We start from the raw sequence: 27,544 nt of genomic DNA, 5'->3' as shown, positions 1-27,544 counted from the left end.
TGTTTTTTACAGTGTAGGATATTTAGGCAAAATAAGAAAAATGCACACATCTTCATTCCGTTCAAAAGTTTTCACCCCCTGACTATCATGCATTGTTTCTCCTCCTGAAGCATCAGTGAGCATTTGAACCTTGTGTAATAGTTGCATATGAGTCCCTCAGTGTGAAAAGATGGATCTCAAAATCATACAGTCGTTGTTGGAAAGGGTTCAAATACACCAAAGAATTGGAGCTGTGGGACCTCATGAACAACTATCACTAAACAAAAAAACACGGGTCATTCAGGTATAAAGAATCAAGCGTACGTAAACTTTTGAACGGGGTCATTTTTATGCATTTGACTATTATTTTCTCTGTGTGTACTATAGGTATATGTGAAATATCTTATTCAGGTCAGTACTAAATAAAAAATAACATGCATTTTGTGTGACCCCTCTTTTTTTGGTAAAATAATTAGAATTTTTACCATTAAACTTCAACCGTATGCTTCTGCTTTGTGTTGCAGAGTTCAAGAGGTGCTGACCCGTAAAGCTCATTTATATTTCCCGCGTCTCTTTGACACGTAGGGGAAACGTCACGACGAGAGATCAGCACCTCGGACAGCGGCGCCCGTCAAAATTCAGCACAGTTGGAATCTCCCACGGGAGAATGGAGCAGGAGCGCGCACGGCAGCGAGACGTTTGTAAATGAATCATTTTGATTGGGCGAGAGCGCGCCTTGGAAACAAGGGCCGTGTGTTGATGCGCACGGCAGAACGTCCATTTCGAGGATGAATCAGAGGGGAGCAGCATCAGCATCAGCATCCCCATCACAATACGATCCACGGCATCAGCCGCTCCGACTGCCTATCACACCCTGCGAAGAACGAAAATAGGCGAAGCGGCGCGCGGTGCCTTTTAATTTTTCCTTTCTCCAAGCTCCATCTTCCTTTGAACGTGGCGAGGAACCATATCGGGCCGGGAGGGGGATGGTGGTGAACTTCAAATGGAGACAAGATGCTGGCATTTCCCCCCAGCTCTTCTTGCTGTTTTTAAAACACCAACCTAATGGATTGTTCTGAGCTCGGCGTTCGGGATGGGAGGCGGCGTTGGAATATGTCGACGGGAAGATGCACAAGGAAATGATGTGAAAGCCTCGTCATGATGCCTCTGATGAACAATAAACAAAACTATAGGATTGCGTCCGAATCCAACTTCCAGCTCTTTTGGATTATGTTTTTATGCTGAAGGATCGTCCGACGATGACTGTATGTGGCAGCGACGCTCTGAAATGCCATTTTGCATCTTCCTTGTCTCTCATCCGCGCGTCCAGGCTTTGGATCGCTGGGAGTTTATGAAAATCACATCTCTTTAGAGCTGGAACAATGCATTTTTGCAATACCGTAGGCTTTTTATTGTCATGATCGCGCCCTATGATGATTGTAACAGAGAAACAACATCGGCCCTAACAGGCACATACATGCCATCAGAGGGAAAATAACAAGCCCTGAGATTTTCTGACCAATTACCTTTGCTTTGGACACTTTCCTCTGAGACTTCAGGGTAGCAACTGCGTTTCTGGCGAATAAAATATTAATAATAGGCCTGATCAATAACAACAACAATAATACTAATACTAATAAAAACAACAGTAATACTGATACTAATAAAAACATCAACAATAATAATATTCACCTATATATAAATTAATAAAAATCAATCACTCCTTTCGTAAACATTACAAAAAAAATCACTTCAGCCATACGACATACACATGTAGTCAAACATGTTCAAGAACCGGATCCGCATGTTTTTTAACGAACTGAAGGTGCTGGTTTTCATGCGATCCGGTTCTAGACGGTCCGACAGTGACGCAGAGCCGAACAGACGATCCAACAGCATGAGGGGGCTCGGGATGGGCGGCTGCGGATGGCCGCCCTTCGTCGACTGCTCCAGCCGCGATGACGAGGAAGAATACTACGGGAGCGACCCCAGGCCCAGGAGTCTGGCGTTCGAGGAGAAAGACCCGAAACTGCAGGCGGGCCTGGACGCGGTCAGCCTCTCCAGCAGCACGGGCAGCGGCATGAGAACACCTCAGTGTCGAATCTGCTTCCAAGGGCCCGAGCAGGTACACAAACGCTGCTTTATATCACAATAACAAGGCCTGTGTGTGTTTTCTTCACGTTAATGCTCATATTTAGCATTTGAAATGCATGTCTTAGCGGTACATTACAATGCAGTGGCCATGTTGCACATGTTATTGTTGCTGTAGTAAATTACTACAGTATGTGCAGCTACACAAAGTACAGGCTGTTCACTGGCATTGCTATTTTTATGAACATTCAATGGTTAATAATTTGAACAACAATGCAAAATTGTAAACAGCTCCACAAAATAGTTATGCAATAAGTACATGATGTCCAATAATATTTTAGTACCGTAGTTATTTATTTAAATACAAAATATAAACACAAAAATGCTATAAGGCCTATTATTATTAACAATATGAGCAAAAATACATCACTGTAAATAGCTCAACGATACAATTATGTACTAAGTATATGTTCTTTAATAATATTATTTCATATATATATATGAAAATACACTTACATCAACACTGAAATGTGGCTATATATACTAGAAATAATACTATAAACAACAATGCATAATTGTAAACAGCTACACAAAATAATTATGCAATAAGTACATGTTGTCCAAAAATATCTGTAGTACTTATTTATGTAAATACACTTATGTGAACACTGAAATGGGATTAATATAATAATAATAGTAATATAATCAACAATGCATAATTAATTTGCAAAAAGTACATGTTGTCTGATATTTTTAGTGCCTATGTAATTACACCTACATGAACTGAAAAGTAATTAATATAATATTAATATGAATAATAATAATATGAACAACAATGCATAATTGTAAATCACTCCACAAAAAATAATGCAGTAAGTACTTTTTCCAATAATATTTTTAGTACTTATTTATGTAAATGCACTTAAATGAACAGTAAAATGTGATTAATATAACAACAACAACAATAATAATAATTATAATAATGGTAATGATAATAATAATAATAATAATATGGAAAACAATGCATAATTTGTAACTCGCTCCACAAAATAATTAAGCAATAAGTACATGTTGTCCAATAATATTTTAGTATTTATTTAAATACACTTACATGAAAACTGAAATATGATTAATAATAATACTATTAATAATAATAATAATAATAATAATAATATGGAAAACAATGCATAATTGTAACTCGCTCCACAAAATAATCATGCAATAAGTACATGTTGTCCAAAAATATTTTTAGTATTTATTTATGTTAATACACGTACATGAACACTGAAATGTGATTAATAAAAATAAAAATGATAATAATAATAGAAACAACGTGCAATTCTGAATAGCTCCACAAAATAATTATGCAATAAGTACATGTTGTCCAAAAATATTTTTAGAATTTATTTATGTTAACACACTTACATGAACACTGAAATGTGATTAAAAAAAAAATAATAATAGAAACAATGTGTAATTGTGTATAGCTCCACAAAATAATTATGCAATAAGTACATGTTGTCCAATAATATTTTTAGTACTTATTTATGAAAATACACCTACATGAACACTTATTTGTGATTAATAAAAATAAAAATAATAATAATTTGAACAACAATTCGTAATTGTAAATAGCTCCACAAAATAATTATGCAATAAGTATATGTTGTCCAATAATATTTTTAGTACTTATTTATGTAAATATACTTACATGAACACTGAAATGTGATGAATGCTACTAATAATACTATGAACGACAAAGCATAACTGTAAACAGCTTAACAATATAATTATGCATTACATACATGGTGTCCAATAATATTAATTGTCTAATATTATTAAATATTATTAATATTATTTTGTACTTATGTAAAAACACCTGCATGAACACCCAAATGATAATATTACTAAATTCTAATGTACAACAACAAAAAATTCTACTATATTATAAGCAGAATATCTGAAGCATTTGTTGTCTAATAATTAATATAAATAAATAGCAACATGAACACTGCATAATTATATGCATTTTATTTAGTTCTACACATTGTGTTTATGCATTTTGCATTGTTCTGTAGCACTGCTTGCTTACTGTAAATGTTAAACATATAAAGTGAGTCTTAATTTTGCATAAGTGACCAGGAATTGTTTGGCAAGTATTGGCAGCATGTTTAGCTCGCCATCACGCCATCTGGAACAAAGAGCAGCGGCAGCATGTAGGCTAATAATGCATTTCTCTTTTGATGGGTTTACAGGTATGCCATTGGAGACTGTCGATTTAGAGGTTCAATATGCCCACCCAATTAACCTCTCTATTGCTTTTTTATGAGCTGTAGATATTTCAATGACGTTCTGTATGGAAATGTATAGATCCTAGCGGATGTTAAAGCTCAGGGCAGCCTGAAGCCAATTCATTTGCAATGCAAAGACTGTTGTGTTCATTGCAGGCCAGGAGCAAGATTCACATGGTCTGCAAGACTGAAATGTTAGGGAAAAATAAGACTCAGGAAAGATCATTAAATTACTATAACATGGAACACTTCTAGTTTATTTTCTAATTGTCAAATTATTAGCAGCAAAATAGCTGTTGTTTCATCTCTGAGTGATGTTTTCTCTTCCTGCTTGATTCGTCATCCAGTGAACTGAATGTCTGTATTAGTATAATCAGATTCTCATGGATAAATCAGTGCGTGTTTGTATTTGTATGGTATAGGCGGAACACAGGATGGATGTTTGGTCAGCAGCCAAGCTGAGAAACAACAGATGTGCGAAACCTGTAAAGCTCGTCTGCTGCAAGTTAGCCGTAGACATCAGCTAATATGGAAAGATGTTAGCGATGTACCAACACAATCCATCTGGCAGTCCATCTGATTATGTCAGCTTCGGTGTCTATTTTCAAAGCGAGATGCATTTCAGTGTAAACCTGCCTCTCAGGTAAATGGTGTAATGAGCTGTTGAAAGCGCCGGACAGACAAGAAAAACAGCCGCTGGAATACAGGCATAAGGAGGTCGCTTTCAGGCATTTTAAGATCTGTCATTCATAGTTGTAATATTGTTTTGCTGACCTTAATTTCATTAACATATAATTGAATCAGAATTGCAAGAATTAACCTCGTTAGATCAAAGGGTCATTAGCCCCCGCTGGTGAACGCCATAACTGCACTGTTTGGCAGAATTAAAGAGATAGCTCACCCCAAAATTATAATTCTGTAATTTACTTATGCTCATGTCATTTCAAACCTGTATGATTTTATGCAAAACACTAAAAAAATTTCAATGTATGGCCATTTAAAAAAAAACTACCAAAAAACATGTCATTTAGAATAAAACAACTTAGAATAAAAACCAAATAATTAAGAATTAAGAATAATAATTGAAATAATTAATTAAAAATTAAAAACGTTACAATAATAATAATAATAATAATAATAATAAATATTTCTCCATTGGTGGACAACTGGCCATTCATAAGTTGCTGTAATCTAACACACAATAAATAAACAAACAAACTAAAATAAATAAATAAAAAATTCAAACATATTATTATATTATTATATTATTATTATATTTTACCTCTGCCTGATTCTGTTTTGGAGGGTCTTAAAATCGTTCAAAAACAATTATATATTTCATAAATAATATATAATATTTACAATATTATATATTTTTATATTTTTTATAAATAGGTGTTGTCACACCAATTTAGCAGTGTTATTTTACAATCAAGATGCTATTATAGTTGTTATAAATATTTTGAATTAGTTTTACATTCTCAGTTTCTTTATTTAAATTTGAGTTAACATTTTAGTAATTTTGTTGTGTATTTGTCATTTTTATTATGTTGGAAATGTCATAATTATTTTAGTTTGAGTTATTTTAGTACATTAAAGTGCTGAAATAAGTTTAAGGATTTTTTTTTATTTGATTTTAATTTATGATTTTATTATTTTTTAATTTTGGAAAAAGTTTTAGTAATTTTGTTGTGTGTTTGTCATTTTTATTTTGTAATTTTATAATATTTTATTTAAATATATAATATTTTATTTAAATATATAATATTTTATTTAAATAGTTTTAGTTTTTTAAGGACATCACCTTCCTGAAATAAAGTTTAAGGGGTTTTATATTTTATTTTATTTTTAAGTAACAAAATCTATGATTTTAGTTTGAATTAAATTTTGTAGTGAAAGTTTTAGTAATTTTGTTGTGCATTTGTAATTTTTATTAGCTTTATTTAAATATGTCAATAAAATTTTAGTTTTAGTTTAGTATATCAACTTGAAATAAATAAGGGTTTTTTTTAAGGGTTTAAGAGTTTATTTTATTTTTAAGTAGCAAAAATGTATAGTTTTAGTTAGAGCTGTCACTAATAACTGAGTAATCTGCTGATTATTCTGACAATTAATCAAGTAATCGGATAATTATAATTAATTTTTCTGTGGTGATAAAACAGACCTAAGTGAACAATAGCATTTAAAATGACTTATATACATAATAGCAATGAGGCAATAATAATTAGTTTAAATAAAGTATCAACTGCAAGAAATCATATGGGTAAAATATGTAACATTATAAACAACTAATAGAACTATAGAACTAATGTACATTATCCATTACAACAAATGATTATTCTGACGATTAATCGAGTTATTAATTTTTTATGGTAATAAAAATAGACCTCAGCAAAAAAATAGCCTTTAAATTACTTATTACTGTAAAATACATATAAGCAAGTAATCATATGATTTTAGTGAACAAAACTGTTAAAATACATAATGTATTATAAACAATAGAGCTAATGTATATTATGCATAATACAAAAAGGTTGCAGAGGGCGCCGACGGCCTGACGATTGTTTTTAAATTTTACTACGCGATCTAATCCTTGTTTAATATCAACGAAACAACATAACTCAAATGTCCACTCAATCTTTAATACTTGGCCATTTCTTAAAGACAGATACTACAGCCACTGTAATTTCTTGAATATGTGGACATCAAAACATGTAAACACTGAGTGAAGGTTTGAGCTTTTATTTTGAAATCGCGACGAACATATTGAAAATTAGCATTAGTGACTCTGACCTTTGAGTCTCGTTCAGCAAAATGAACGAATCTTTTTTTTCGAGTCATTTCGTTCATTTTAGCAAAATATAATTAAAATGTTACGTTACTTCCCTAAAACATCTACTAGTTACACAAACATTGATCACACTACAAACAAGACGAAACTATAAAGCTATAAGAAACAGAAAAGATGAATTTATTGTTTACCTGGGTCTTTAGTCTGTGATTAGCCCACCTCACCTCTTATCTGACAAGTTTTCAGGTTTGAATCGTTCGTTCATCACGTGACAGCCCCATAAGCTCAACCAATGCAGTCTGAGCCGGAAAGAGAATTGATTAGTTCATCTCTCGAGTCTTCGGGTTTGAGTCGTTCGTTCATCACCTGACAGCCCCATAAGATCAACGAACGACTATGGCATGCTGTTTTAGCTTAAAATATTCTAAGCGTTACTCGTCGTAATTGCATTTTTACTAGTAACAATTCAATTAGAGAGCTCTATAATTAAATTTTTACTAGTAAAAATGGCAATTAGAGAGCTCTCTAATTCAATTCTTACTAGTAACAATTATAATTAGAGAGCTCTCTAATTTAGTTAGAGAGCTCTGCAATTGTATTTTTACTAGTAAGATCTGAATTATAGAGCTCTCTAATTTAGTTTTTACTAGTAACAATTGAATTAGAGAGCTCTGCAATTACATTCTTACTAGTAAGAATTAATTTAGAGAGCTCTACAACTCAATTCTTACTAGTAACAATGCCATTTAGAGAGCTCTTTAATGCAATTATTACTAGTAACAACTGAATTAGAGAGCTCTTAAATTTAGTTAGAGAGCTCTCTAATTCAGTTTTTACTAGTAAGAATTCTAATTAGAGAGCTCTCTAATTAAATTTTTACTAGTAAGAATTCTATTTAGAGAGCTCTCTAATTCAGTTGTTACTAGTAAGAACTGATTTAGAGAGCATTTTAATTTAATTACAGAGCTCTGCAATTAAACATATCTTTATTTGTTTTTTTTTACTAGTAAAAATTAAATTATAGATCTCTGTAATTGCATTTTTACTAGTAAAAATTACATTAGAGAGCTCTCTATTTGGAATTGTTACTAGTAAAAATGTAATTGAAGAGCTCTCTAACTGAAATTGTTACTAGTAAAAATTGATTTAGAGAGCTCTCTAATTGGAATTGTTACTAGTAAAAATTGATTTAGAGAGCTCTCTAATTGGAATTGTTACTAGTAAAAATTGATTTAGAGAGCTCTCTAACTGGAATTGTTACTAGTAAGAATTCAATTATAGAGCTCTCTAATTGTAATTCTTACTAGTAAAAATTCAGTTGTAGAGCTCTGTAATTAAAAATGAATGGAAGTCAATGGAGACATATGACTAGTAAAAATTCATTTGTAGAGCTCTCTAATTGGAATTGTTGCTAGTAATAATTGAATTAGAGAGCTCTCTAATTGGCATTGTTACTAGTAAAAATGTAATTATAGAGCTCTCTTATTCAATTATTACTAGTAAAAATGCAATTACGACGAGTAACACTTAGAATATTTTAAGCTAAAACGGCTTGCCATAAACGACTCCAAAAACCCGAAGACTCGAAACAGGTGAACTAATTCTAGTACAGAACCTAATAGGATGTTGCGCATGCGCGACTGAACGAATCAATCTCAGGGCGACTCGTTCGTACCGAGTCACATTAAAGAATCGTTCAAAATGAACGAATCGTTCAAGAACGACCCATCACTAATTAGCCTACTGAAAAAGATACTAATGTCGTCTCCTGTGTTTGCGTAGGCTTATAAACGATTTTCCTTTACGAATCTGATGAAATGGCGCACGTTGCGTTCCCAGATTAACGTTATAATGAACCTGAACTCACAACAATATGCAAAGATGGCGTTTGAGACGCTCCACTCACGTAAAATATAACAAACTGTCAAAATATGATACTGTGAACGGATCCGCTGTGTGACGCACATATGTATGTTAAATATTTATTTAATTGATTAATGATTGCTTTATGATTTTTTAAAAATGGGTTTAAAACATTATGCAGCCTTGGAAAACAGTCTAAAAAATGTGTTTCATTGATTCTCGTTCGTGGAATGCGCCACTTCCGGTATCTTGGCGATTAATCGACACGGGCACATTCCAGTCGAGGATTTTTTAAATTCGAGTACTCGTGACAGCCCTAGTTTTCATTTTAGTTAACTACAATAACTCTGATATTTAGTTTCTTGTCCTAAAGGGGTGCGTTTCCCAAAATCATTGTTAGCTAACTATGGTTTCCATATAATAATAATAATGATGGAACTTGTGACCACAGTTGTTTTTGGGAAATGCACCTCAGATTGATTAGTCACCATTTATGGCTCACTGACTCACAGCTTGGGTGCATAATGACGTCACGTTGTTTTCATATTTTGTTTCAGTTAATGTTTATTTTGCGTAACAGTTCATGGTTTTAGTTTTAACTATAGTAACTCTGCTGTTTAGTTGCTCGTCATCCAGATTGACTAGTCACTATTTACAGTTCAGTTGACTGACTTACAACCCGATGAATCACATTTTAAAGCTACAGTATATAGATAAATGATGATGCAAACATATATAGCTCCAGGAATGATAGTCCTCGTTGCTGTAAGTCTGACTGGCGCGCTGAAGGGGGAGATGGGATATCAGTCCTCATTAGTCAGCTTTCTGATCTGTCAGGGCTTATGGAACATGTAAAACTGATTTGTTTTGATGTGCTTGTTCTGGATACGAGCTCTAATCAGATTAAGCGGAGAGGTTTTTTGAAATATTCCACTTTAGCGCCAAAGCGGTGATCTGCAATGATGCCGGCGTCTCTATTCACATGCAGAACGGCGCTTTTTGTCAATGATTACTGTGTGCGGAGAATGACTTGAGCGCTAATTGCAGATGTAGAGACGGAGAGAGCTTCTGTTACTGATGTTTGATTTCGGCTAAACAAAATCTGGCCTTGGATCTCGGATAACAGCGAGATACACCGAAACAACAAGAGGAGGACAGGCTGTACTTTAAAGCACAGTATGACTCATCCAGGTCCACTTATGGTAACGCTCACATTGATCAGATTGGACAGACTCGTGATGTCAACTGTACTGGAGAACTTGATGGGAAATGTACAGGACACAGTAGGGTTCAAACGTAAAAAGCCTTCTGTTTTATTCTCTTTAATTTGATGCAAAACTGGTCAGTACAAGACTTTTAAATGACAGCTTTATTGACAGTAACACTGAAGCTAATCTGGTCTAAATCGTAGATCGTCTCCTCGCATTATTTGAGATCTTACAAAGAGCATCTTGTTCCAGTAAGAAAACGTTTTGTATTAAGGAGTTACAATAAACAGAGTCACAAATGTAAGCATTTAAGTAGTGACTAGTGACCTAGAAACAGTACAGAATCTTCAGTATTTCTTAATCAATAACTTAGTTTTAAAATGTCTAAAATCCCAAAACTTTCTATTTGTTTCCACAATAAAATGTATTAATTAAAAATGAAAATAACATAATATTTAATATAATTCATTTTTTTAAATATCTGTTAATATTTAATTAAATTGCATTCATTTTAATTGATTTATAATATTTAATAATTACATTTTAATTCATTTTTAAATCCAGATTTTCATTGTGGAATAAAGTTTTTTAAATATTTAAAGTTTATTTATATCATGTTATTTATTATTCCATTACATTTTATATTTGATTTATATTATATATATATATATATATTTGAATTGATTACATTTTAATAAATTTAAAGACATCCCAGAATTTTTTTGCAATTATAATGTATTATTATTTATTATTTAAATTAATGAATATTTCATATTTCATATTTATTTAATATAATTTTTTATTTAATTACATTTAATTTCATTTTTTACATTTTAATTGATTTATAATAATTAATAATTGCATTTTAATAAATGTAAAGACATGCCAGATTTTTTTCGCAATTATAATGTTCATTATAAATCTGTTTCTCCTCAGATTCTTAATATTGATTAATCTTAAAACAGTTCTTCTTATTATTATTATTACTATATAAATTAATGATTATTTTATATTTATTCATTTAATTATTTATTATTTAATTACAATTTAATTCTGATTTTTTACATTTTAATTAATTCATTATAATTAATAATTACATTTTAATACATTTAAAAACATATCAGATTTTTTGTTAGCTTTTTTCCTTTACTGGCCTGTTTCTGTGTTTATCTTTTTAACAGTTCTTGTTATTGTTATTTGAATTAATTAATATTTAATGTTTACTATTTATTTATTTAATATTATGCATTATTTAATTATATTTTAATTGCTTTTTAAAAAAATATTATTGTTATTGTTATTATTATTATTTTATTTTTTACATTTTAATTTATTTATAATAAGTGCTAATTACATTTTAATTAATTTAAAAGTATCTCATATTTTCACTGTGGACTTTTGGATCCCACTGTTTGTATTTCACTTGCCGAATTCAGTGCTCAGTAGTGTCTAGCGAAAGTCTGATCTCTTTATTGGCCTGTTTCTGTGTTTATCAGACAAACTGAGATGAACACATTATAAATCTGTGTTTCTCCTTCGAATCAATAGTGATTATGAAGCTTAAAGCGCTTCTCATTCTAGTCACATCTCAAAATTGCATTTAGACACGCTGGTACCACAGTTAACAAATCGATGCAATTAATGACCGCAGATTGCTTTCCTCTTTTCTCTTCTTTTATGCCGCAGTACCTGAGTACTTAAGAAGGTGTTCAGTGTTTCTTTTGTTTGCGGTCTTTCTAAAGATTACATCAATCTTACAGTCTTGTATCTCTGCCCCCCGTTGGACATCCTGTTCTTCATACTCCACTTGTTATTCACTTTCTGTCTATTCAATGTTCTTTTGGCAGTTCTTAAAATGCTGCCGCTACATCTGTAATGTTAGTTGATTCACGGTTTCTCGCTAAATATATCTAGCACAGTCAGTGTCAGTTGTTGTGGTGGATGCTGTATTATTAGTGGTGCAGGCTCATATTCAAGTTAAGGATTTGAATAAACCTCTAACCTTGAGCATTAAACATTAAACACAATTACAATAGTAATATTTATTATTTTGTTATTTTGTTTAATATTTTAACTACTACTACTATAACAACAACAATAATAATTGTTGATGTTATTTTTAATAAATGAACATATTAATCAAAATAAAATGTAATTGGATTTTTTTTTTTTTAAAGTGTAATTCATTTTTAAGCTCTAGTATTTTTGTGCTTGTTTATAAGGCTGCATAATTTGGCCCAAAGTTGTGTGATTATAATGACATTAAAATGATATATAATAATTACATACAATAACATAATGAAATCATAAATTATATACAGTAATTACATACTCTAATTATTGTGAGAGTTACAATTTTTTTATTTTGTTTAAAAAGTTGTATTTACTACTACTACTACTAATCATAATAATAATTATTATTATTGCCATTATTATTATTGCTGTTATTGTTAAATCACCATGTTAAATGTAAAATAAGTAAGTAAATATTTGAAGAAGATTTGGGGAAAAAGATTTGCAATATTTTTTTATTAGATAAAAAATATAAAAGTTAGTAGTAGTATTAAATAAAATAATAAATAATGTAAATGATAAGTAATACTATTGTAATATTTTACTGTAAATTTAAAAACAATTTTATAAACAGCATTTATATAAAAACGTAATAATATAAAAACAATATTAGTATTAATAATAAAATGTTAAACAGTGTAAATTATAAGTAATACTAAAATACTGTAAAATAAAAAATTACATTTTATAAAAGTATTTATAACAAATATAATAATAATAATAATAATAAGTAGCAGTAGTAGTAAAATCTGAAACATGTTATATTTTACTGTAAAACAAAAAGTAAAATTTTATGAAACAGTATTAAAAAATATAATCATGATAGTAATAATAATAATAATAATAGTAAAAAATGTAAATGATAAGTTATGATAATACTATTGTAATATTTTACTGTAAAATAAAAAATACAATTTTATGAAATAATATTTATAAAAATATAATGATAGTATTATTAATAACATTTAGTTTTAGTATTAAATAAAATAATGAACAATGTAAATGATAAGTAATCCTACCATATTTTACTGTAAAATAAAAAATTACATTTTATAAAAGTATTTACAGCGAATATAATAATAATAATAATAATAATAATTAGTAGTAGTAGTAAAATCTAAAACAATGTAAATGATAAGACTACTATTGTAATATTTTACTCTAAAATAAAAAAATTGTATGTAGTATTTCTAAATAATAATAATAATAATAATAATAATAATTATTATTATTAGTAGTAGTGATATTAAATATTGTATTAAACAATGTAATGATGAATAATACACTCATCTATTTCTATTTCACCCTAAAATATAAAATACAATTTTATGAAATAGTATTTATAAAAATATAAATATAAAAATATAATAATTATCATTATTCTTAGTAGTAGTAGTAAATAAAATAGAAAATGTAAATGTTAAGTAAAACTGTTGTTATATTTTACTGTAAAACAAAAAGTAAAATTTAATGAAACAGTATTTATAAAAAATATTATAATGATAATAATAATTATTATTATTATTGGTAGTAGTAGTCGTATTAAAAATATAAACGTATAAAAAATGTAAACGATAAGTTTATGTTTATGAAAATACTATTGCAATATTTTACTGTAAAACAAAAATGATTTATTATTATTATTATTATGATTTCAAAACAACAGTATGATTAAATACTAATATTTATGGCTGTCTTAAAGGGATAGTTCACCCAAAATGAAATTTTTTGTCATGTGGTACCTTTTGGTCGCCCACACTCTTCAAAACCGTTTGGTTACATTTTTCAAAACATCTTTTTTTGTGTTTGCCTGAAGAAAGAAATTCATACAGATTTGGAACAACATGAGGGTGAGAGAATGATAACAGAATGTTCATTTTTGGGTGCACTATCCCTTTAATTAATCTTCAGTTGTTAAACCACTGAGCTTTTATTTTGGCGAAAAACCAAAGGGAGCCATAAAAGCTTCTCTTTTGTTGACAACAGCCTAGCAACTGCACAGAATGCACCATAGCGACAGAATGCAAGAGCCAGTTCTGTTCCAATGAAATTTCGCAAAAAGCATTTTCCCGACAACTCACCCAGAGAGCGGGTGTTGTACCTGCAGAGCGCGTCCCCCACTGCAGGACTTTGAGAGTGTGTATTGATTGAGTGTCTGGAGCAGCAGAGGCCAGAATAATTCACCTGTCTTTTAACTGCATACTCTTCAGATCCTCCGGTCCCTCTACACACGCTCATAAGTCTGGAGTCCAAAGCTCACGTCAGCAGCCGCATGAAGCTCGCTGTGTCCCTGATCGATTTAGCGTTTGTAACGGCGGATGGGTTCATGAGTAATATCTCATTTACGTAAATCAACTCGACCACAACACTGCGTGTGTCAGCGTCCGGTCATGAATGGATATTGAGGTGTGTGTTCTCTTACCCTCGGCTCTAGATGACAACAGATGTCACAGGATTGTGGGTTTAAGCAGATGTGCTGTGATCCCACTAGATGCTCACGTGATTATATGAGACTCCGACATCTGTGTTAGGTAGCGCTGAAAGAAATAGAAACGGAATGGTTAATTACTTTAATAATTGCTTAAAGGGGTCATCGGATGCAAAGTTCACTTTTACATGTTGTTTGAACATTAATGTGTGTTGGCAGTGTATGTACAAATGTACCCTATAATGATACAAATCCATGCAGCGGTTTTTAATTAATTTGTAAAAATAATATCCCCTTTTTCAAATCGAGCCATTCTCAGATCCCTGTCAGTGTGGCTCGCACGATAACTGATTGACATGAGCGTCTTACCTCAGACCCGCCCGAAATCAGCTGTAACAGTCCGACCTCCATTGTGTTGATGCCGGAACAGGGATGTAAATTAGACAAGAATATCTCAAATTGAGCAATTGAGGTGTTGTGTTGCTGGATGTTATAATGAACATAATGGTCGTCATTTACTCAGTGGATTACGTTTGTTTGTGAAGGGAATGTGGCTCCCGATCTACATAAATGCGTCTATGTTCATGCAAATCATTCGTGATCCAGCTTCACCTACAGCAGAAGTGAGTATAAGAGTTTTTTATGAATCTTTGCCTATTAGTTAGCAAGTTTAACAGCTAAATGCGGCTGAAGTAAACAGGCTCGTCACTCCACAGAGAGAAGAGAGGGGCGGGGCGAGCAGAGCTCATTAACATTTAAAGCAGCCTCGACCAGAACAGGATGATTTTTGCAGAGCTGATTTTGGCATGGTGAAAAAGGTGTTTTTCACACTACCATTGAGAATTTTTAACCAAAGTATATTATAGACTTTTCGTTAAGACCCTAAAGAATCATATCAACTTGTAGAAAATGGGCATATGATTCTAGGTGTATATGACTCTTTTCTTTCAGACGAATACAATCGGAGTTATATTAAAAAATGTCCTGGCTCTTCCAAGCTTTATAATGCCAGTGAATGGGTGTTGAGATTTTGAAGTCCAAAAAAGTGTATCCATCCATCATAAATAGTGCTCCACACAGCTTCAGGGGTTAATAAAGTCCTTCTAAAGTGAATTGATGTGTTTGTATAAGAAAAATATCCATGTTTAAAACTTTATAAACGGTAATCTCTAGCTTCCGCTAACTGTTGTATGCGCATTCACAAGACAGTGGCGTTCCAGCGTAGCATAAGTGAGAAGTGAGGAACGTAAGACTTGCATATTCTCACCAGAACTAAAGCTAAAAATTACGGTTTATAAAGCTTTAAACATGGATATTTTTCTTACACAAACGCATTGATTTGCTTCAGAAGGTCTTTATTAACCCTTTGGAGTACTTTTTATGATGGATGGATGCACTTTATTGGCCCTTAAAAACTCAACATAGGGCTGGGTGATATGGACAAAAAATTTATCCTGATAATGTTTTTCATATCAGTCAATATTGATAATTATCACAATATAAATGTCAAATTTGTATTTTCTTTGAACTTTCAAGTTTAAAGGCAGATTTTTGCTCCAATGTGAAAGTTGTAAAAACAAGTCAATTAACTGTGGTTTTAAATTATTCTTTCTAGTCAGAACATGACAAACACTTCACGTTTTTGAATTCTTTACACTTTTCCAGTCATTTTTCCTTAACAAAATAAATAAAAAATAATAAGAAAAAATAATTTCTTAGTTCTACATGTTCTAATGAGTGATATTGTTTCAAATCAAGAAACAGGTTTGTGTTGCCTCATAACATTAATAATAATATAACATTTTATGTCTCTTAGAAATACACATTTGATAATAGCTTGAGTTAGGATGTAGATATAGATTTATGTTCATTATCAGAATCAGCAATATCGGAAAAAATAAAGCAACCTCATTTTTATATGATGAAATGTAATTATTCTGACTGTTTGAGTTTTTTTTAAATTAAACATTGATTTTCCATAGTAGCACCTACATCTTGATCATCACAGTTAAAACCACAAATATAGCACCACAATACCATGGTAAAAATGTAATATGGTTTCTGTGTATTTGTATGAAAACAGTAGTCTAAATACATTTAGTACAAATACATAAACGCTATAGCTTAATCACAAAAAATACTGTAATTATATTCCATTACTCCTCCTTCAATACATTTAATACATTTCTACATTAGTAATAAAATAAAACTCAACATAAATACCCACATTTCTGACACAATACCACTGTGCAGTTAGTGCTTCTACAGTAAATCTATGGTAAATTATGGCGATTTGTAGATTAAGCAGCCTTCTGACTGTATTGTTGGGCACAGTGTCTCTCCTGTTTGTCAGCGCTGTTTCATCTGACTATAAACCAGTTGTTTGTGTTCTTTACTGAAATCAAGCACTTAACACTGGATTTTAAAGCGCTGTTTAGTCTCATCAGTTTGAACTTTGAGTCAGGCGGATAAACGGTCCGAATGGCACACTTCAAATGACTAGTCCAGATGACCATATCGAACATTTATCAAGCTCTTGTAAACGGTTATCAAGAAAATTTATATCGCGTGATAATTATCGTTATCGATTTATCGCCCAGCCCTATCTGAACACTCATTCACTGCCATTATAAAGCTTGGAAGAATCAGAATGTTTTTTAATATAACTCCGATTGTATTTGTCTGAAAGAAGAAAATCATATACACCAAGGATGGCCTGTCATTTTTGGTGGGTGGAGAATTGACATGCGTTATGAATTAGGTATGTTACGTTTTCTGATGGACAGCGTGTTGAAGCCGCTTCTGTCAAAAAGCAATGCTGTAATGAAAGCATGCAGTAATGTGGGTTTTCTAAGAAATGCATGCATTTCTTAGACCTCTGCTTGATATAAATACTACTTTGTATTGTGAATGTTATTGTTTGACAGACATCGATTTCGTGATATTCAAATGATGTGGAGCTGAAAAGAGATGGATTGTAAGATAATAATAATTTTCTTTTTAGTCAGCAAATATTCAGTAAAGTGACTGATGCCTATGAGTGTTTTTAGTTGTAATATAGCAAATGATAGCCCGCTTAAGTTTTTGACAGATGTGATAACATCCATGAGAGGTGAACTTTGATTTTTGGGCATTATAAAATATGCTGGAGAAGTTCTAAATACTTTTTTGTGTAGTTCATTATATTTATTTTACAGAATGCAGCTTATTTTCATGGCTTTTAAATAAATGATTTCAAAAATGTTACATTCAGCTTTTGCAAATTTGTTGTCTTCTGCAAATCACAAGGGAAGGAGTGGTTTTTTGAGGAAAACATTTCAGCATTTTTCCCCATATAATGGGCTGCTATGGTGCCCAGATTTTGAACTTTCAAAATGCAGTTTAAATGCGGCTTCAAAAAGCTCTTGAACTCTGTTTATTATGGTTCAAGACAGATTTTTGATTCTTTTTTGACTCTTTGGTCATTAGATTTCATTCTCCCTTGCCCATAGGGGGAGCTGTTGAGCCCATGCCGCTGCGACGGCTCCGTGCGCTGCACCCATCAACCCTGCCTGATTCGCTGGATCAGCGAGAGAGGCTCCTGGAGCTGTGAGCTCTGCTACTTTAAGTACCAAGTCCTGGCCATCAGCACCAAGAACCCGCTGCAGGTAAAGCGTCAGCCTCAAACTGTGAAGTATCTGGGTCAGGGCGAAGCACTGGCTAGCGTGTCTATTTATAGGCTCCTACTAAGCAAAGCAAGAAGATGCCATCTCATGGTGTTTTTTAATGCTGTGTGTTTCAGTGGCAGGCGATTTCTCTGACGGTGATTGAGAAGGTGCAGATCGCCGCCATTATCCTGGGCTCACTCTTCCTCATCGCCAGTATCTCGTGGCTGGTTTGGTCTTCTCTCAGCCCGTCTGCCAAGTGGCAGCGCCAGGACCTGCTCTTCCAGATCTGCTACGGCATGTACGGCTTCATGGACATTGTGTGCATAGGTGAGAAGCAAAACACCACAGATAAATCCATTTAAAAAAATGATTTTTGAATCATAACACCCCTAAATATAATCTGCATATCCACCAATGCGGAAATAAGCCTGTGGGTGAGACTTCCGGTTCATTAACCGCTATAGAGAAAAAACAACAAGAATAACAGTGTGCAGTAAACAGTAAAACTGTTTGCACTACAAACTCGTGTGCTCATACCTAAGATAACACATTAAAATAAGGATGAGACTGAAAGCCAGACCCTTAAAATGTACAAATGGCTGCACCCGTTATTACGGGAAGAAAAGGGTGGATAGGCTTTTGGCATTACAAACTAAACTATGAGAATTTTGAATCATAACACCCCTAATATACATTTGCCTATATACATATGAACGGACATGTGTACCTTTTACAAAAAAGGTTAGTTAATATAGTAGTTAAGTATATACAGTATATACAGTAGTTAATATATTAAATATACTGAATAAACAAATGATTCTTTTTAAGCATGTTTTGATCTTGCAAATGTCTACATATACTAATTCAGTCCATATACTAATTCATCCACAAGTTATTCAACTCAAATTGTGAAACTCGTGTATTAAATAAATTCAGTGCACACAGACTGAAGTAGTTTACGTTTTTGGTTCTTTTAATTGTGATGATTTTGGCTCACATTTAACAAAAACCCACCAATTCACTACATCAACAAATCAGAATATGGTGACACGCCAATCAACTAATCAACTCAAAACGCCTGCACAGGTTTCCTGAGCCTTCAAAATGGTTTCTCAGTTTGGTTCACTAGGCTACACAATCATGGGGAAGACAATCAATGACACCCTTCACAAGGAGGGTAAGCCACAAACATTCACTGCCAAAGAAGCTGGCTGTTCACAGAGTGCTGTATCCAAGCATGTTAACAGAAGGTTGAGTGGAAGGAAAAAGTGTGGAAGAAAAAGATGCACAACGAACCGAAAGAACCGCAGCCTTGAGAGGCTTGTCAAGCAAAATCGATTCAAGAATTTGGGTGAACTTCACAAGGAATGGACTGAGGCTGGGGTCAAGGCATCAAGAGCCACCACACACACAGACGTGTCAAGGAATTTGGCTACAGTTGTCGTATTTCTCTTGTTAAGTCACTCCTGAACCACAAACAACGTCAGAGGCGTCTTACCTGGGCTAAGGAGAAGAAGAAATGGACTGTTGCCCAGTGGTCCAAAGTCCTCTTTTCAGATGAGAGCAAGTTTTGTATTTCATTTGGAAACCAAGGTCCTAGAGTCTGGAGGAAGGGTGGAGAAGCTCATAGCCCAAGTTGCTTGAAGTCCAGTGTTAAGTTTCCACAGTCTGTGATGATTTGGGTTGCAATGTCATCTGCTGGTGTTGGTCCACTGTGTTTTTTGAAAACCAAAGTCACTGCACCCATTTACCAAGAAATTTTAGAACACTTCATGCTTCCTTCTGCTGACCAAAAGCACCAAAAGTTGGTTAAATGACCATGGTGTTGGTGTGCTTGACTGGCCAGCAAACTCACCAGACCTGAACCCCATAGGGAATCTATAGGGTATTGTCAAGAGGAAAATGAAAAAACAAGAGACCAAAAAAGATGAGTTGAAGAAACCTAGGCTTCCATACCACCTCAGCAGTGCCACAGACTGATCACTTCCATGCCACGCCGAATTGAGGCAGTAATTCAAGCAAAAGGAGCCCCTACCAAGTATTGAAAACATATACAGTAAATGAACATACTTTCCAGAAGACCAATTCACTAAAAATGTTTTTTTTTATTGTACTTATGAAGTATTCTAATTTGTTGAGATTTGTTGGGTTTTTGTTAAATGTGAGCCAAAATCATCACAATTAAAAGAACCAAAGACTTAAACTAGTTTAGTGTCTGTGTGCATTGAATTTATTTAATACACGAGTTTCACAATTTGAGCTGAATTACTGAAATGAACTTTTCCATGACATTCTAATTTATTGAGATGCACCTGTATGCTACTTGTGCAGAAGCAGTATGTCTTAAATACTGACAGCACCATATCAGCATATGTATTGGCAGTAGCAAGTTCCTGCACTTGCTTTGCAACAACAGCAATTCAGCAGCATAGCAGTTCTATTCCACCAAGACCAAACGCATTAACTTTGTCATATCCAATACCATGTTTAATCTTCAGAGAGCTGTCAGGATAGAAATGTTGTTAGTTCATGATACCTAGTGCATTGACAAATTATTGTAAAGCTTATTGTAAAGCTTTAGAGAATTTCCATATGTTTATGGATGGATCAGTAACATGCACTAATCTCTAATTCCTCGCAGGCCTTATAATCCACGAGGGCTCATCCGTGTATAGAATCTTCAAGCGATGGCAAGCTGTAAACCAACAGTGGAAAGTATTGAACTATGAGAAGTCGAAGGACTTGGGAGACCCGGTGAGCTCCAGCAGTAAGGCAGGCAGTCGCGGCTCGCGCAGCAACCCGCACGGCCTGGCCAGCGGCAGCAGGGGGGGCCAGCGAGTGCGCAGGTTAAGGACTATCCTCAACCACCACTGCGGCTACACCATCCTCCACATCCTCAGCCAGCTGCGGCCCAGCGACACGCGGCTCGGGACCGCCACCAACCGCGAGGTGGTGATGCGCGTCACGACCGTATGAGGTCGGACCGAACGCGTTTCAGGCTCCAAGCGCCTTTTCCTGCATAATACGATGCCGGGACGATGGCGTAACGACTTTTTCGACGAACGGGAATGCACAGGAACAATGCGCGGGACATTGGCGCCATTCATTCCTGGGGTTTCTATCGGCGAGACTCTCTCATGATCTAGCACACTATTGCATTTTTAAGTTCGATTTCCTCGCTGGTGTTGTTTTTTTATCGATACGGTTTTTAAAACGTTTTGATTTTCTATGGGAGAATGGTACATGAAGTGACACCGACGTGTGATGTATATGGTGACTCTTACGGACCTATTATTGTAAATGATGTTTACGGACGCAGCAAGAAAGGCAACCATAACCAAACGATCACGACACAATAACCAGGGAAACGAGATGCGAATTGTTACATACTAAAATATATCAAAGGGGAGGGTGCAATAAGACATAATAAGAGTATACAGAGAATAAAAAGACGTAAACATTTAAAAGAATTTGATCTTCTCTGCAATAAAGATACCTGTACATTTTACAGTGACCTTTGCATGAGGGTAGAGTTTTATGCCTCCTCGACACATGGACATGATGAATTTGTTTTATTCAGAATGGTGCTCGTTTGAATAAACACTACTATTCATCTGCTGTTTGTGAAATGCATCATCACGCAGGCTTTTGTTCAAGTATGCTGGTTTTTTGTTGGCCGTTTGGAACGTAACCTTTCAGCAATGGCTCATCACATACAGCGCTTTCATTTAAATGTAAACAATGCTGAATTACAAGCATTTTGACCATATAATGCACAAATGCAACTTGATTTGAAAGGAACGACTGATTAGGCTTAGTATGCATAGAGAAAACAATGCTCCATATTATATTCTTCTGTTTTCTAATCTATATTATTATGAGTGCATACAATTACCAGTTCATTTAAATATAGATTGCAGGTAGTTCACACAAAAAATCTCTCACTCAAGTTGTTTCAAACTCTCTCTTTCTTCTATTCAGTCTGTTGAACACAAAGATGTTTCACAAAGAAGGTGGTGATTTACACTATTATGCTTTAAAAACCACTAAAACTAGTCCATGCAACTCATGCACTACATTTCCTAGTCTTCTTAAAGACAAAGTCCACCGAAAAATGAAAAGTCTGTCATTAATTACTCACCTTCATGTCATTCTAAACCTGTAAGACCTTTGTTCATCTTTGAAACACAAATTAGTCTGAAACGGAAGAGAAGAAACTGTTGAATAAAGTTGTTATTTTTGTTTTCTTTGCGCATACAAGGCATTCTCATAGCTTCATAAAATTCATGTTGAGCCACTGATGTCACATGGACTATTTTAATGATGTCCTTACTACCTTTCTGGGCCTTGAATGTGTCAGTTGTGTTGCTGTTTTAATGCAGGGTCAAAAAGCTCACAGATTTCATCAAAAATATCTTAATTTGTGTTCCTGAAGATGAACGAAGGTCTTATGGGTTTGGAACTACATGAGAGTGAGTAATTAATGACAGAATTTTTATTCTGAAGTGCACTAACCCTTTAAGTATTTTACTTTTTGAATGTAATTTTTAAGGCACTGTCTCTTTAAAGGAGTATTCAGGGTTCAGTGCAAGTAGATCTCAATTAGTATGCCATTGTTGATTAAAAAAACCCTCCTCCCTCTTCTTCTTAGATTTTGTCTTGAAGAATATAATTACATGGCTTAATTTATAAAGTAATTAGAATTATATTAAAGCACTTTACATTAGATTAGATAGACTTTACATAGAAAATGCAGATTTTGATACTAAACTCACATATAGTTTACTTCTTCGGGCTATACTGTTGAAACAGCAAGTATGTAATATTCACAAACGCTCCCTATTTACTTCCATTGCAAGACTGAAAGAATAAAATGACCTCCGGATTCAATATGTTAAGTCAATTGACTAAATTTGTGACAATGTTGATTACCACAAAAATGAATTTGCACTTTTTCCTTGTGTATTACTGTTATGTAGATTAAAAAAAAAAAGAGGAATACATAGAAATTAATTTTAACCAACATGCCACAGATTTCAACGATTTGGCCTAATGTATTAAACCTAGAATTTTCCTTACAAAAATTAACCATGGTTTTATTATGGTAAAAGTGTAGTAACCGTGTTTTGTATTATTTATTACCATTTGTCCCTTACGAAAATTACCCATGGTTTCATTATAGTAAAAGTGTAGTAACCATGTTTTTTGGCATACTGATTACCATCTGTAAAACCACAGTTTTACTACAAATACCATGTTTGAACTATGGTTACAATACCTACACCATGGTTAATTTGTAGTTTTGGTTTAGGTGTAGTAACCATGTTTTTTTGGTTTTATTTGTAGTAAAACCATGGTTAATTTTCATAAGGGGTATAACCAAATTTACTACTAATATGGTACAACCAGTTTGTGGTTACCAAGGTTTAACTATAGTAAACATTTTTTGGCTGTATTTGTAGTGAAATCATGGTTAATTTTGTTTCTTTTACGAAGTCGTTTTATTTGTTTTTTCAATGTTAACTCCGAGAGTTTTCCCAGGGAAAATCCAGTCACTTAGGAATCTATAAAATCGGCGGTTTCATGAGGACAAAATATTTTCCCAGACACATTTCACGCAAATTTTTCGCATTGAGTAACAGAAATCTGCTTGGTTTGAAAGGGATTTCCATGTGAACTGTGCTTCATAAAATGCAACACTATTGGAAAAAAAGAAAGAAAAAGAGGACCGAATGAAAAATAATTTTTATGGTAATCAACATGCCACAGATTTCGTCGATAAGTGTTAAAAAAACTAAATTTCTCTTCTAAGAAGTCGTCTTATTTCTCAAATGTAAAGCTGTAGTCATATTTACCGTTGTTCTGCGAATTTCCCAGGCGAAATCCAGTCATTTCGGAATCTTCGAAAACGGTCCTTTTTTTTCGAAATGAGTTCGAATTACTCACGCAAATTTGTCACGCTGAAAAGAAAGCTGCTTGATTTGATGTCAGCTGTGCTTCATAAATCACTACACTATTAACATTATTTTTCCACACGAATGGGTTCCACTGGCAAGACTGACCTTACATAACAGGTGCAACGTATTTTATATGATATAATACGGAACATTTTGGCTCAGGATTAAGCTGTTTTACAGTTTGTACTCTCAGGAACAGGAACACTTGTGAAACCGACAAGCAACTCCTCACGCTGTGTCTTGACCTTGATTCGACGCAGCTTTGTTTTAGCGCTTCATAGATTATCACTCCAGTTTACAAGCGCGTGGCCTCCTGGGTGCCACTATCATTGGGCGGCCCTTGCAGAGGTCACAGCGCTGCAGGGAGGGCGTCTGTCACAAGCCTTCACCTGGCAGATGTGTGTCAACGCCAGGAGCCCACTGCGAGTCCTTTCACAATGTCACACTGCTGAAACATCCACACACAGCAGCAGCAGCGCTGTCCATAGTTAAATATATTTACTTACTCAAGTCCGAACCTGTCTGCACAGGCATCATTTCTTACAGTGCCAGTGGGAAAACTGGTTCTAACTGGTTCTAAAAATGGCAGCGACAATGGATTATCACCAAAATACATTCCCCTTAGAGAGATTATAAAAATAAAGCCACAGCTACGAGTGTAGTAAGCGGCTTCATTCATCACTCGGCCTACTGCAGCCTCAGATTTATCAGACTCACACACTGTGTTCTGGATGAAAGTTTATTGTGATTTCATCTATTCTGCACTCCACTTCACATGGTGATAAAACAGTATAAACACAGCCATCATTGCACCAAAGCCAAGAACCCCGGCAACATTCACGAGACAAGCTCAGTACGACACACAAAGTGCTCTAAGATCAACTGAGATGAACAGCTAACATGTTAACCATCTGTTTAAGCGCTAGCTAAATAGCTAATCTGTGAGGTCCTGCTCTGATTTCACTGTGCAAGCAGGGCAAGATTCAACACACACACACACACACACACAAACAAACCCACTCACTCCATCCAAACATCATATTGTGCTGACGACACTACAGAACAAATGACATGTAACCGTCCTGACAGTTCACACTGACAAATTCACTCTTAAGTTATGGATAAAACACATAAAGTACAAATCAAATAATAAACGTAAGTGCTAAGTAGAATAAGAGGATATTTTCAAATCAATGTAAAAAATGATACAAAGTTGAAGAGAATTAAATGATTTAAATGAAAGCACAATTATTAGGTTAAACAGACAAATACATCATCAAAACTCCACACATATTCATCAGTAAATAAATAAAGCACAATATATTGAAAGCGAAACCTTGATTATTTAGTGTGCAACTACAGAGCTCTCTGTCAAATTAATATGGCATTAAAATGTCACTTATCAAACATTATATATGAAAAAAGATTATTTTGTGACTGAGAAAACAAGACTGTTTTATGATAATACTAAGCTTAAATTTAATATATAAATTTGCTTCTGTATCATAGTTCACTTTCTCCTGGTATTTTGGCTTGTTCAGTTTCTCGTCAGCGATGACATTCTGTGTCGTGCGGCCGCCACTTAAAAATATGTTGCAAACGTAACCATCCCAAATATAAAATTTGGGTCTGCCAACAGAACGCTTTAGCGCTGTCAGAGTGACATCACTTGTGTATCACTTCAACACATTTTTATAATTGGGCAGGCGTCAATGAAACGTTTAGAAATATCATTTTAGCCGTTCTAGGAGATATCATCGTCTGTTGACGCACATCCCAGAGATAGCTTAAACATTTAAGAAACATAATTCTCTAATTGCTAGATTAAATTAAATTCCTCCATTATTTAAAAAAAGGCATGTTTTACATATTACTAACATTATTCAGAGGTGACAGTTCAACGTGGGCTTTGTTCGGAATGGAACACTATCATACTGCTTATTGTGCAGTGTATACTGCATACAGCCTACTGCATTTTTAAAACAACAGTATGCAAATTAGAATGCATTATGCAATGATAAAAATTCAAACAGTAGTGTCACACTGTTGTCAGATAACCACACTATATTTATGGCCAGTTCTGAAATGGAAAAGATTGTTTTGCACTTTATGTAGCATGTAAGTGGATTTTCAAAATAAAAAAGTAATATTTTAAATAAATAGTAATAGTAATAGTTATTAAAAAAAGCAGTTTTTAAAACCAGCTTAAAAAATTAAGAAAAAAATCAATTTAATGAATTATTTTAGGGTGATTAGTTATAAAGAAAATAATATAAAAAATTAAAATCTTTATAATAATAACAAAACAAAACAAAACAAAGGTTGTCTTTAACCAAAGAATAAGGAAATTTTGCAGTAAAAGAAAAGTAATTTTTAAAATGTTTTTTAAACCAAATATATATATATATATTTTATTTAAACAAAAAAAAAAATCTATTTAATTATAAGATTTTTGCATTATGGCATTAAGAATTAGTAGGGGGAAAGGTGCTTAGTTGTAAAGAAAATAACATAAAAAGATGTAAAATCTTAATAATAATTACAATAAAAATAAAAATGATGAATGTTGTCTTTACTTAAAGCATAAGGAGATTTTGCAGAAAAAGTAAATAATGATTTTTAAAATAAATGTTAAAATACAAAAAAATATTTTAAGCTGTTTTTTGAACCATATATATATTGAAAATAAGAATAAGAAGTTTTAAAAGTAAAGAAATAATTTGTTTTTCTTGAGAATGAGAATAAGAAATTTTAATAGTAATACAAAAATTATTTTAAGTGTTTTTTGTTCAACCAATTATTTGAATTTAAATATAATCTATATAATATATAGTTTTTTTTTTACCTTGAGAATAAGATGTATTTTTTGCATTATGGTGAAAATAATATAAAAAAACCTAAATGTGGTAAATGTTTAACTGAAATATTTTGTTTAAAAAAAATCTTAATTTTTCTCAGTCCATTCAAATAAGTCAAGAAAGACTAGTAACTAGTAATTAACATCAAGTGTGTTGGATTGTGGGATACATAATTACACACACTGTGCTTTATTATAGTCATCTAAGTATGACTCACTTTGTTGTATTCCTCATTTGAATACATCAAATTTATTCCCTCTGCATACTGTATACTGCAGAAATCGTAAGAGTAGTATGATAGTATGCTATTCCAAACAGCCATGTTTTTTTCCTTCGTCAGTCAAACGAAGTTTGATGT

The 27,544-nt window shown here is 33.2% G+C and overlaps 1 protein-coding gene across 1 annotated transcript; it reads left to right on the top strand.

Moving 5' to 3' along the window:
• Nucleotides 1-616: 616 nt before the first annotated feature.
• Nucleotides 617-21,987, top strand: marchf9 (membrane-associated ring finger (C3HC4) 9). The gene is made up of 4 exons (XM_051097084.1): nucleotides 617-2,104; nucleotides 18,216-18,371; nucleotides 18,506-18,698; nucleotides 21,013-21,987. Exons 1-4 carry the CDS (start codon nucleotides 1,763-1,765, stop codon nucleotides 21,345-21,347), a joined length of 1,026 nt encoding a protein of 341 aa, XP_050953041.1. The 5' UTR covers nucleotides 617-1,762; the 3' UTR covers nucleotides 21,348-21,987.
• The last annotated feature ends 5,557 nt before the right edge of the window (nucleotides 21,988-27,544 follow it).

The sequence above is a fragment of the Labeo rohita genome, chromosome 23, assembly GCF_022985175.1.
Source record: "Labeo rohita strain BAU-BD-2019 chromosome 23, IGBB_LRoh.1.0, whole genome shotgun sequence".
Lineage (NCBI taxonomy): Eukaryota > Metazoa > Chordata > Actinopteri > Cypriniformes > Cyprinidae > Labeo > Labeo rohita.
This window is presented reverse-complemented; position numbering and strand designations above follow the sequence as displayed.

Bases quoted from the DNA above. Each gene is read 5' to 3' on its own strand.
- marchf9 (XM_051097084.1), top strand. From the start codon at position 1,763: ATGTTCAAGAACCGGATCCGCATGTTTTTTAACGAACTGAAGGTGCTG. The intron at 2,105-18,215 runs GTACACAAACGC...CCTTGCCCATAG, and splicing joins GCTTCCAAGGGCCCGAGCAG to GGGGAGCTGTTGAGCCCATG. The intron at 18,699-21,012 runs GTGAGAAGCAAA...AATTCCTCGCAG, and splicing joins CATGGACATTGTGTGCATAG to GCCTTATAATCCACGAGGGC.